The 13699-nt window shown below is 40.7% G+C and overlaps 1 protein-coding gene across 1 annotated transcript in view; it reads left to right on the top strand.

The window, feature by feature from the left end:
• The window catches only part of SPHKAP (SPHK1 interactor, AKAP domain containing), a 64693-nt gene extending 62624 nt beyond the window's left edge, over nucleotides 1–2069 (top strand). Inside the window, exon 13 of the mRNA XM_012642475.1 lies at nucleotides 1815–2069. Coding sequence (XP_012497929.1) covers nucleotides 1815–1958 — 144 coding nt within the window. The 3' untranslated portion in view covers nucleotides 1959–2069. The remainder of the gene's footprint in view (nucleotides 1–1814) is intronic.
• Nucleotides 2070–13699: the final 11630 nt, after the last annotated feature.

Raw genomic sequence — 13699 nt, 5'->3', positions numbered from 1 at the left:
TGGCACAGTGGCCTACCTGGTGGGGTTTTTGACAACTTTGTGTCAATTGGCACACCACAATTGGTCATCACCACAGTGAGAGACTCTCCTATGTACAAATATACAACCTAAAACTCAAAAATGAACACTTAGTGAAGGTTCATTCTCAATGATACTAGATGTCCATCCATGTTTCAAACAGGCCTCTTGAGAACTTTGAATACATTTGACTCACATTTGGTCTCCCATCCATTCTGATATTCAGCAAATATTCATTGAGCATTTACTATGTGCAAGCATGAGATATGAAAATATGGCTAAGATGTTGTCCTTCCCTGCAGAGATTACTATCTGTGGTTGCCATCTGCCTTCCATCTGGCTCCCTTTTCACAGCATCCTAAAACTCTTTAAGACAATGTTTATGTTTCTAGGTATTAAAAGTTAAGTATGTCATTTTCCAGCCTAGAAAATTACTTCATTTTGATTAAGTCAATACAAGGCGAGCGAGTACAATAATGCACTGATTTCTGTAATTGTGCGAGTAGTTGGTGCCATCACAGCTGGGAGAAGAAACATAATTTAACAGTGGATCTCTGTAAGACAACTTCTCCATAATTGAAACAAATTAACAAATTCAAACTGGAAGGATGTTAGCATTCCCATTTCTGGCTGATCTCTAATGTCTCAGCAAACAAATGCAATAAGAACACTTGATTTAAAAGAAAAATAAAATCTTAGATTTAAAAATATCCTAGAAGGGAACAATGAAGAAATAGTAATTGAACCACAGTCCTCATGTTTTTAACAAATAAGAATTTCTTCTTCATAAAATGATACCATATTCCCAGCCTATTCTTTCCCCCAGTCTCCAAATAAACATCAATTCTATGTTCTCCTGCCGCCAAAACGTAGAAAGGTGTTATGGTAGAAAGAGCACTGTGCTGGAGTGTTAGAACACCACGTTCCTATTGTCAATTTATCATCTCTCAAGCCCCCGACTTTTCCATCTGCCAATGCCCACTTCACAGGGTTGTGACAGAATTGAATGAGATTCCATGTGTTAAAGAACTTCCTGCACTTCCTGGCTCTCATTAGTTGTTACTTCCCTTAAAAAGTATCTGACTAAGGAGTTTGAGAGGCCTTCACGCTGGCCTTCATCACACAGTTTCATGACGAGAATAATCCCTATAATCATGCTCCCCATCTTCTATTCCTCAAAGCCCACAATTCACTTGTAGTCCAGAACTTTCTCTCTAGGGCCGGTTGAAGCTGGTATCAATAGCCAGGTGACAAATCTGGGGTGTTCCCTCCATTTTTCCTGCCCCTGTGTCTATGGAAAGCCAGCCTCTCTTGATGCTCGATCTTAGCATGGAAGGCAAGGGGGCTGCTTCTCAAGAGGGAATGAGGAACCAACAGGTAGCCCTACCTAAAAGTTCAGCATTTGATTTATTTGGCCTAAAGGCACACATCCAATGAGATATTATTTGTGATAGAGATAGAAGGGATTGGGACCCATGATATATGAAAAACAGACCCAAGAAAACACTAAATATCTAAAAGACTGACGGTTGGAGGAAGAATTAGTCTTGTTCCATCTAGTCCCCTGGAATCAATGAATGGCAACTGCTGTGAAGAAGAGTCCAGTTCCATTGAGGGAACTCTTCAATAATCTGAAATGTCTAAAAAGAAAATAGACGATCCTGGAAAATAGTCCCCTGACACCAGAGATGGTCAAACATAGACTAGAGAGCCATCAGCTTTGGAAGCATGGTTGAATGAGATGACTTTGAAGACCCTCTGTGATCCATGAGTCCTAACGCTGTGTTTTATTTTAGTTTCTAGATGTCGTGCGGCTGGTTCATCAGAAGTCCTGGAAAGTGGGGGATATCTTTCACGCTGTTGTCCAGTACTGCAAAATGCATGAGGAGCGGAAGGATGGGAGCCTGAGTCTCTTTGACTGGCTCCTGGAGCTGGGATAAGGCAGACTTCCCTGTAGAGCATTCCTTCCCTTTATTCCAGCTTATATTACAGTGGTTTGTTGTAAATGCTCTAAACGTTCTCAAAACATCACATCACATTAGCAGAGCTATAAAAAATCTGCTACTCAAGTTCACTGCACATGGAATAAATCTAAGGAAAAGCAAAATATTGGTCCATCAAAATCCATACAACTTGTGGGTAAGTTCCAAAGAGCTTTCATTAGAAGAGCTGGAAAAAGAGAAATTTGCTCATTATGAGGCCTACACTCCAGGAAAGCTACACTCACTTATGTTTAACCATACAAAAGGATCCGTAATGTCTGCAATTAGGTAAATTAACTGAAAATAAACTCATTGGTCAAAATAATTTATAAACTATGCTGTAACCTATATTTTACTTTTCTGAGCATATTAAGGGGCTGCCAGTCCAGGGAAATACTTAAGATATGGGTAAGAAATCCCCAAGCCTTTATATAAAAGATTTCCACTTTCAGACCAGTATCAGTGGATATTAATGAAAGGATATCAATGTCCTCTATGGAGGTGATTATTTATTCACTGCAACCCACTGATAAATATCTCACTTCTTCCCTATAATATCTGGGCTCCTAGCTAGCCAGAAACCTGTTGGCATTCAGCTGAGGGAGAGGGATACTGAAGGTTGTCTTGTTTCCATCACTGTATTACTTGGGTAACGTGATTACAGAATTCTTACCCTCACGGAAAGCTTTATTACTTAAAAAAAAAAAAAATCTTTTGAGATTAAATCTGCTTGTGTCTTGAAATAGATAAAATATAAACTTTCACTTTATTTTATTGTAAATTATGAAGAGATTGTTATCTTAAATAATATATTGAGTTAGCTTAGAGCTTCATAAAATACGAAGAGATTGATGTCTAAAGTCATATATTGACACTGAGCTCAGTGGTTTGTTTCATTATAAATGTATTGGTTCCTGTAGGGCAGACGTGCTACTCCAACAACATTTATAATGATGGAAGCAGGGTAATAGCCTTGTGTTTGACATGGCCAGTTAGAATCACAGACTGTCCCTGACTCAAAGATATTAGCCTTCAATTTGGGGGAAAGAAGACTTTATCATATGTTAAGTATTTTAATAATAGAGATTTACTCTTTTGGAAAATAAAGGTATCTAAATGTATCACTAATAAGTCTTCTTTCCTTCCAACTAAATGAACTACACTGACTTTTATTTTCTTGATCAAAGATGTGTTTATTAAGGATTTCCAGAAATACTATACTTTTATTCTGTTTTTAAAGATCATGAAGTAATTTTAAATGTGAACAAGACCCCACAGCATCAATGCTGGCCTCATCTGATCTACCATCCAAATCTTGAAATGCCAAGAAAGCTCCCTCCTAAGCTATACTTCCTCCCCCGACCCACCCCACGAATCTTTCCCAGTGCTCATTAGTCATTTATTACACAAATAGTCCAAATTTAGGTTTTATGTTTAATTTGATACGTTAACCAAATGTCAAATTTTAAAATATATCCATCATCTCAAACTAAAATGTGCTTCTTTGTGCTAAAAAATAGAAAATGATATATTTATTTTTTAAACAGTCCCAGAATATTGTTTAAACTTTTCTTGTGCTCGAATAAATGTTTACTTATCTTACAAAGCACAAATACTAGATTGTAACCATGTGATGAAGTTATCTATGTTGTACCTAACGTTGCAAACTAATCAATAAATTTCTGTTGCCAAACTATTGATCATTTTTTCTCCAAGAGCTTTAAACACGTGATAGAAAAATTAGTCGTGGTGTGATCAGAGGACGATAGATACATCCCTTAGACAGATTTTGCTGTTCCGCTTTCAATTTTTGAATAAGTAAATTTTCTTTGACTAAGTTTGTTAAGACTTACCAAGTCTGTAAAATTTGTGAAAATCACTGTTTCCCCACCTTGGCACTATTGACAGTTGGGATCAGACAATTCTCTGTTACAGGGGCTGTCCTGTGCATTGCAGGGTGCTTGGCAGCATCCTTGGGCACTACCCACTAGAAGCAACAACTGCCTCCTCCCAGCGTGGCAACCAAAAATATCTCCCTGAATTGCCAAACATCCCGTAAGGGGCAAAATCATCACTGGTTGAGGACCACGGGTGTAAATAATGCACTGAAGAAACGGGACTTGACACTCATAAGGTGTCAATGCACAGGAGGAGGAGCCTGCAGCCTCTAGTCTAGAGAATCCCAGTAGGAGCCTGAAAACCAGGCATCCCCTACCCAGGGCTCATGGCATGTGGCCTTTACATGAAGTCAGGGGGACAGGAAAAAGAGGCACAAGACACATAAGGACCCTTCAAACCTGAGAATAAACCAACCTAGACTCAAGTAAACCACAAGTAAACTCATCAGGTTTAGAGGTAAATGGATGAATGCTCTTTGAATTCAGGAAATGAATTATTAGAATTTATGCAAACAAGGCATTGAGAATCACAGGCACTTTATTTTATGCATAAATAAGGAGGCATGAACATGCTTATATACAAAGAATTTTCCAGTCAACCAGAGGGTATTATCAAATAAAAACAAAATATAGACATTGCTAAGGAGAGGCTTTATTTAAAAGGATAATTGCAAGGGGCAGGGGGAGACTATTTCAGTAGAGGATGGAACTATTGCAATAACAAGAACACTCTGACCATGAGACCTACAAGTGCTCCAAGACCTAGGCCCAGAGGGGTTTTCTCCTAGAAAGAAGAGTAAACATGGCTGGACAGAACCAAGTGTGGGGAAATGGGGGGACAAGACGGACCAGTGAGGTGGCGTAACCAGACGGTAGACAGAGAAGGTTTAGGCTGAGGTCAGCCCATCCCCAGGAGGGCCCTGCAGGAGGGCTGCTGAATGCTGGACCTGGCTGAGGATGGGCCAAAGCTCACGGGCCTAAGGAGAGAAAAGAAATGTAGCTAAAGTTTGGTTAACAAATTTGTTCCACTTGGTCAGTGGGCACAGTTCAGCTGATCATTTACAAGGTAAAAAATGGGAATTTGAAGGGTCTGTGTCTGGCCTTGTCAGAGGTAAAAAGGGATCATCTGAGAGTCTTATCCAAGTCACATGGGGAAGTATAGTTCCTTGCAGGAAGCCCTCTCTGGAACACAATAGGTTGGGAGGATTTCTCTCACTGTGGCTGTTTACCGGCATCACGGGGCTGGGTACAGTTCACATTGCCCGTATCAAACACTCAGTAAGTGGTCAGTGGTCCTGATGAAACCATCATCCTTGACATCTTCCTGGGGCCCAGTGTCTTTCTTCCTTAGTCCAGGTGCAGGTCCCTTCATGTAATAAACACCGCGTTAGTAACTACTGGTGGTGGGCACCACACTAGACAGTTTGAATGGAGATCTCAATCATGCTCAGCCTGGCACATAGGAGCTCACAGATTGTAGGGGAAAAAGACATGACAACATCCAACAAAACAATATAATGATTGCTGTGTGTAACTGTGCATGGACTGGCAAAGCCATGAGCTCCGGGAAGGGAGTGTTCATTGCTACCTGGTGACGTATGGGGCCACTTCCAAGGAGAAAACATTAGAGCCCAGCGACTCGGGTGTGAGGAAGCCATTTAAACAAGTAGGGGCAGGGGCTCTAAAGGGCTGAAGAGAGGACATTCAGAGCAAAAGGAAGATTCCAAGCGAGGATCTGGACATGTCCCCCGAGACACAGGGAATGTGATACAATAACAGAGGTATGAGCTGAGGGAAGCAATAGATGTGAAGCTGGGAATAGAAATCGAAGCCACATTTAAAATGTCCAAAATGCACTCTTTAAGAATGATTCCTTTTAATCAAAGGAGATGCAAAATCAGATGGTTGTGTAAGAAAAATAACATATGTGAATGCATGTGTGACCCACTGAGTTATATCTCACACTTGGGCTGATGCCTTGAAAGACCACCTTGTTCATGGGTAAAGGGACCCCCACAGCTCCATGATTTGCTTTTCTTATATAGCGCTGTGCATCAGGAGTCTCCAAGACCAACCTCAGGCTTAACGATGTGCTGGAAGGATGCACGAGACTCAGACGCCACCTTTCAGTTATGATTTATAATATCACAGCAAAAGGCTATCAATTAAGATCAGCAAAGGAAAATGCACTTAGGGCAAAACCCAGGCGAAATAAGAACAAGCTTCCAGGTGTTTTTTCCCAGTGGAGTTGCACAGGATGCACTTAACTCTTCAGCAAGGATAAGTGACAACACATGCAAAGTGTTGCCAACCAGGGAAGCCCGCGTGCCCAGATTTTGGTCGGAGGTCAAGCCAACATAGGCACACAACACCCATGTGCCTGACCTCAGCTACTCATACCCAAGCCTGATACACACCAAAAGTGAGTGCTTATGATAAATCACATTGTTGGCTTAAATTATCTGGTCAAATTGGTAGAGCATGACCCAAGGCTTCAAGCATACAAAGACACTCTTACCACGCAGAACATTCTAAGGACTCAGTGTCTAGTTCGTAGGAGTCAGCCAAAGGCCAGTCCTGAAAATAGGCCTCTTTGGGGAATGTGCAGAGTTTGAGGAACCCAGGCCTCCTGAGTTAACCTCTTCCTGCACAAGCATCTATCATCTTCTGCCTTCTAGCTTAGGAAGTTGAACGCATGTGTTTCCATTGCTGATTGTAAGTTCCCAAACGACAGTTTATTTATCTATGGGTTCTGCCATAGTCCCCGGCACAGTGTCTTCTCCATAGCAGATATCATGTAGAGCCTGGGAGAGCTAATTGGCTTTAAGGAACTGAGAACTTAACTTACGTCTAAAAATTTTCAATCATTAATTCTAAAATTGCAGTTTTATTTGGATATGTTCTTCTTAGCTTACCAGAGACTACTGCCTAGTATATAAAGCTGCTTAGGATTTCTAATGAAAGTACTTTTGGATTCAGGCAAGTGAAACTTTATATAAACATTTACCTTTTATTTTAATTTGGTAAAAACGTATGACCTAAAATATTTTAGATGCCACAACACTGAGAATATTTTAGAAGTCTGAGAATGAATTTGCATAACATTCAGGGAACTATCCGCAGGACTTGGAAGCCAGGTGAGTGCAGACAGCTTTGCATGAAACAAACAGGAGGAAAAAATCATTAGAGCCTCCCTCCCACCGGTAAAAATTTTTGTGCATAAAGAAAATGTTAGTCCACTTTTATTGCTGCAAAGATCCTTAGACCATTTAAATTTTTCCTGAATACTCCCTTCAAAAATACCCTCCTTAAAGTCCTCTATTCAGGCTCACATTGTTCTTTTCAGTTTTCACAGTTCCTTCCCATGAAAAGAGGAGGGAAGCCCTTCCGTTCTTTGGAGATGGCCTTTCATTACACACTTATCAACATTTTTTATTTGCCTTAGGAAGAATGCACTTTTTTATTGAACTCTATTCCACTTATTACTATACTCTTCACTCTATTTCTGGCCCAGAACGTGGCAGGAACTGCAGATTCTTTCTACGACACTCTGAGAACACAAAACCCAGATGCAAAGATTGTTTTATGGCAAATTGTGTTGTCCTTGGGCTGAACACATGGCCTAGATCTTTGTACACACACAACATATCTTTCTCTTGTCAAATCACGAACAACAGCATGCAGCACAGATAAGACAGAAACAAGAGTTTCTCTTCTTTATAGAGGAGAGCAGGATGGGCTGCCGTTTGTTGAGATGGAAGGAAGGTGGACGAAGAGGAGAGAGCCTCTGTCTTCAATGCCCTGGATTCTTCTCCACACTCATGGGTGGCATTTGTGAAGGATACTCTTGCTTACTATTTCAAGCAACAGGACAATTATTTTAAACCTAGCAATATTTTATAATAAAGTCAGTATACCACATACTGACCTTTATGAAACTCACAGAAATGTCAAAAAATATTCCTCACTAAATTAGATCAATTCTTTCTTTCTTTCTTTATACTTGACAGCAGAATTTTATTTTAAACTTTTAGTTCAGGGATATAGTACAAAAGGCAATAACTTACAGTCCCCGTTGCAGGGGCCATCCAGCATATTACCAAATGTTTCTGAAACTTAGGGTTTTTTAATTTTTTTAATATAACAATTAAAATGTGTGGATAACATAATATATGAGGCTACTTCCAATGGAACATTTTACAAATTGCTGTTTAGCGAAGAGGAGGATAAAGGGGATAGCAAGTGGGGAGCAAAGCCGTTGAATGGGATTCGGTATCTCAGGGAAGTGAAGATCAGAAGCAGCTTCCCATTAAACATCCGGCAGCAGTATGTCTATTTGTTTTCTACGTACCTGGGGCAAGACACAGAGAAATTGAATTTTGAACAACTCTGGCTAAAAAGGTGAAGAAAAGTTTGGGAGCACTCAGTGAGACCAAGAAAAAAATACAGCTATAATTCTTAACATGTTTGTGGTGTAGCCTCTTCTGAAAACCTGAGGAAAGCTGCGCACATACAATTCATGGACTGTCTGCATGGTTTCGGGGGGTTGTTCGTTCGTTTTCCAAGACTCAGCTCTAGTTTCTGGAAAGTAGAGCACGTGTCTCCTTCATTTACTCTCACTCCTAGACCTCCCTCCAGTACTATCCTCGTGCCTAGTGGATCCTCCGATACACGTTGGTTTAGAGAAATCCTACCCTGCTGAGACTCATATGTTTATAGGGAAAGCATGTCAAAAGCGTCAGATATGACCAAAAAGAGTGTTATTTTAAAGATATTTTTTAACAGAACATGTCCTCATGAAGAAAGAAAGAAAGAAAGAAAGAAAGAAAAAAAGAAAGAAAAGAAAAAATAAAAATGTAATCCTTGAAGAAATATTTTTTATTTTTAATTATTATGATGATTGTAAATCCAGTAGAAGTACAGAATTCAGTTTATACAACAAGCCACGGCTAATACACGACAAGATAAAATGCCCACATGGGCTACTTCATGCTTCATCAAAGCACTGGACCCTGTTCTGACTCCTAAAGAGGCTTCCGTTCAACTTCAAGGATGTCTACTTCTCCTCACTTGCTGCGGGGTAAGGTCCTGATGTTGAGCTCTCAGTCAAACCGTGTGCATTTATTCTTCCTTTATCTCAAGTTTGCTGAAAACAGGTAACAGTTCTAACTACCTGCCACTCAAAGCAGATGAAATGCATTACTTTCAATTAAACATGCAGTTACAACGCAACTTTCATAAATATACCTCTGAAAAAATAAGAAGCTGTAACTTCTGCCCTAAACAGCCTGTTCATGTCTGGCTAAGCATTTTTTGACATTATAGCACAGGCCTTGGCATGGCAGCAGGCCCAGTAACCAACCTGCAGAAAAAAGAGCCAAGAAAGGGAAGTAGCAGAATGCCTGGCCCTCCGATGGGTGTTCACAGTTAGCCACTCATGTCGCGGTATTCAGTCAACACCCGGCACACCAAGCACCATCCCACGTGACACAAGAAAATGCAGCCAAGAGCAGACAAGGCCTTTGACATTTCAGAATTTTCATTCTAAGGGATATAGACCACGAGCCATAACAAAAATTGAATACATAAATCTTAATAGAGCACGTAGCACCAGTGAAAAGTGCTGGAAAAACGTAATTAAAAAACAAAGCAAGGATTAAAGAGTAGTGGGAGGTGTTCATTTAGACCACGCCTCCCGTCAGTGCCTCCAAGTGTGTCTTTAGGTAAATTTCAAAGTTTTTGAAGAAATCAAAAACCATCACTTGAAATGGTCCCTGACTTCTTCTTCATTAATCTAAACATGTGATTTCTGTTACCAAGTAAGAAGTGATGATAAAGTCAGCTACAGTCTGCACTTCAGCAGCTAAGAGAGCCTGAGCTTGCTGGTGACAATTGTGACATTACAAATATCCAAGCACAATGGTGATAACAGAGATGAAAGAGTAACCTATATATGAAAGGACAGAAGTCGCACGGAGCCAACACATCCCTATTCTTTGGGCAGCTTTTCCTCTTGCCCTCATGTCTCTTTGGGTGATATATCTGACCCACCCTCAATTAAGATGCCAACACATTCCCTTAGGACGTTTTCCGGGTTCTCCAGCTCTCACTGTCCCCACATGCTGCATTTAGACTTGCCCTGCGTGAGCACTTGAGTGGGCGACACGCGAACAGACTGTTCCCTGAGTCATGGCATCTTGTCTTTCACAATGTCAAGGGCAATGCTGTCATCATTGGAACTCCCCTGACTGATGAATAAATAACATTTAATAATAAGTGAATTTGTTGCTGGAAGGAAATGCAGTTTCCTGACTCCACTGGAGGTTTGGGCAAGCCCTTTAGTTGAAAGATAGAGACATTCGCTAATAAGCATCTCACAGAAGTCCAAGGAAGGTCAACTCCTAATGCTTCTGGAATTGCAGAACAGCCTTGCAAGAAGCTCCCTGATGCTAATTAGCCAACATTTTATTAATGATTTCGTCCTCTGTGCTCCTTGTTCAGGTCCATGTAGTTTATTTAAATGTGAGAAGAAATTATGAACCTAATGTTATAGGTAAGGACATAAAGATTCAGAGGTGCGAGGGGATCTAAGCAAGGCAACAGACACAAAAACACTGACATTTGTTTGAGCACTTACTCTATGTTCTAGACGCTATTTTAAGTGCTTTACATATGTTGACTTATTGAATCTCCACGATAGCCCTCTAAAATAGGTTTTACTATTATTATCACTTTATTATCGAAGAATTTGGAGCACAAAGAGAGCTAAGAAGCTTGCTTAAGGTCACAGAGCCAGAAATAGGCAGAGTGAGATTTATCCCAGGCAGATTAACTCCAGAGCCTACACTCTTAACTTCTGCCGCAAGGTTTTCTTTTTATTTATTTATTTATTTCAGAATATTATGGGGGTACAGATGTTTATGTTACGTATGTTGCCCTTGCCCCCCCACATCCCCCCAAGTCAGAGCTTCAAGAGTGTCCATCCTCCAGATGGTGCGCATCACACTCATTATGTATATGCAAGGTTTTAAATTAGCATCAATTGAGGCCGGGCGTGGTGGCTCACGCCTAGCTCTCTGGGAGGCCGAGGCGGGCAGATTGTTTGAGCTCAGGAGTTTGAAACCAGCCTGAGCAAGAGCAAGACCCCGTCTCTACTAAAAATAGAAAGAAATTAATTGGACAACTAAAAATATATATATAAAAAAATTAGCCAGGCATGGTGGCGCATGCCTGTAGTCCCAGCTACTCAGGAGGCTGAGGCAGGAGGATCACTTGAGCCTAGGAGTTTGAGGTTGCTGTGAGCTAGGCTGATGCCACAGCACTCTAGCTGGGGCAACACAGTGAGACTCTGTCTCAAAAAAAAAAAAAAATTAACATCAGTTGGAGGCATGAGAAGCAAGGGAGGTCAAAGATAGACAATGCAGAGGGAAAAAGAAGCAGAGCCACAAACCACAAATCATTTCATCAATTCAATCATATATGTTCTCAGCTACCATGATGCTTCCAAAGTAAGAGAAAAGAACGATGAACAAAACTCTGTATTATTTACTTGACATTGAGAGCAATTAAGTCTGAGAAAGTGGAGCTGATGACTATTTATTAGGCTGGGTTAACAGTTTGAAAGCATTCCCAGGGAAGGAACCCATACTTCCAGATCATTCATATAAGCTGCCTCTAGACAAATACTACATTTTACTGCAACGTGTAAAATGCTCTCAATCTGGAAGAATAACAGGTCATAGGATATTTTCCAAAACTTTAAAATTTCAATAAAATTTCTTCTTAAAGTACCAAAAAAAAGTTTGGCTTCTTTTATAATTTTTTAAATATTGCATTATCTTTAACTTTTAAAAATATTATGTTAAATACTCAACCAATAATGCTGTGCCATTCATCTGTTCAAAATGAAAAATTAAGCAGCAAACTCAAAAGTAGAATTGTTGAGTGGATCACAGAGCAAGTGTGCATAGCCACATTTTCAGCATGGGAAGAATGAACAAATCGTAAACATGCTGGAATTTTAAATTTTAAATTTTAAATTTTAAATTTTGCTGGAATTTTAAACATGCTGAATTTTAAATTCTGTTTTTGGAGCTTGACTCCAGGAGACAGCAAGAAAAGAGAAAAAATATAACAGGAGGTTATTTTCAAACTGACAAATGCCAAGGTTGATTCATTATGAGTCTGGGAGTTAGAGGAACCTTCCCTTGAGGCAGGCCAGTGGGGAGAGGAGTGCGGATGATGAAGTGACCACAATGCCACTGTTGGTCACCGGTTACATGCTGGAAATGACAACTGTCCTATCCCAATCTGGGCATAGATAGTGAATGTGAGTAATGCAGGAGATCTTTGGCATGAAGTAACCCAAAGAAAATAAGTCAACACTGCCCGGGGCCACATGGGTCATTGCCAAGATGGAAGCAGATGACTATCGCATATGGTGGCCCCATGTAGTGTAGAGCTTTGGTGCCTAGTCAGCAGCATGCCTTCTCCCTCTCCTCTTTACCTGATTTTTAGGTAGGAATCCACCTTCCTCCACATAATCCATGTTCTACAAGAGAAGCTGACTCCGTCCCAGCTCCCAGGGTAGACGCAGACTAGACCGTGCCCATTAGAGTTAGGTTTTCCCTTCTCAGAGCACTTAGTTCAGAAATAGACACGGGACCTAAATTGGCTCAATCTGAAGGGAAAGCATCACATAGAAGGTTCTCTCTCTCTCACCCCTCCACCCCCATCTTGCTCCAACTCCCCAAGAAAATTGAACAAGAAAACATTTTCTTTGCAATTGACTTGCAAGTGTAAATGCTTATTAATCTGAACTGCATGAGGCAAGCAAAAATATAATGCATTTTTAAATTTCTTCAATTACTAGGCCAACTGTGTTCTTTAAACTCTCTTTTTTGTCATTCTATTACGCACCTAGGGAAGATTCCACAGTTTCTGGTCACTTCCGTTACTAAAATCACCAGCCAGTCTAGTCCAATTTATAGACCTGGCTTTTGTATGCAACTTAAAGCTCTTGTTCCCTTTTTCTAAGCACAAGGAAGGTGCTTAGAAAAAGCTCCTTGGCCTAAAAAGCTTGAAGTGAGAAGAGGGACAGTGTCTGCTGTTTTTTTCTTCCTCTCCTGCCTTTTCTGGTTCTATCTCACTAATATCCCTGAGTATCAGACACTTGGGGAGGGAAGGAAAGCAGGGAAAATGTTTCTTTCTTTTTCTGGAAGTGCAACTGCAATTCTCTGGTAACCATGATTGTTTCTCTGGTTAATACAACCCCACTGGCAGTGCTCTTATTGGACAGAAACCTAAACGTCTGCTATCTCATGGGATATGTGTGCCAGCGTGGTGTAGGGTCCTGTGGGGTCACTTGTCTACCATATCTCTGGAGTGGGACACACAACCCTAACTCCAGCTTTACCTCTTCTTCCTGCAGTTGGTGACCCACCCAATCCTTCCCTTCTCCCTCTCCTGCTCCCTCCCCCCACACCCTTTCTTCCTGGGTCCCAATACCCGCTAGGCCACCCTCTTGGGTAGCATATCCACAAAGCATCTTAAGCACAGTGAATGGTTAATTTTATGTGTCAGTTTGACCGACTGTCAGCTGTCAGCTGAATGCCGCCAATTCAGTGAACCAACTAGTGCCATCTGGAGCAGAAGAACCAATCACGTAAGCCTTGCCCAAATTCCCAACCCACTAAATCATGAGAAGAAAATTAATGGTATTATTTAAAGCCACTAAGTTTTAGGATAATACTGCATTTTACCTAGCAACAGATAACCAAGTCGCAGTTATCTATAAAAATA

Source organism: Propithecus coquereli, unplaced genomic scaffold (genome assembly GCF_000956105.1).
Source record: "Propithecus coquereli isolate 6110/MARCELLA unplaced genomic scaffold, Pcoq_1.0 Scaffold18, whole genome shotgun sequence".
Taxonomy (NCBI): domain Eukaryota; kingdom Metazoa; phylum Chordata; class Mammalia; order Primates; family Indriidae; genus Propithecus; species Propithecus coquereli.
This window is presented reverse-complemented; position numbering and strand designations above follow the sequence as displayed.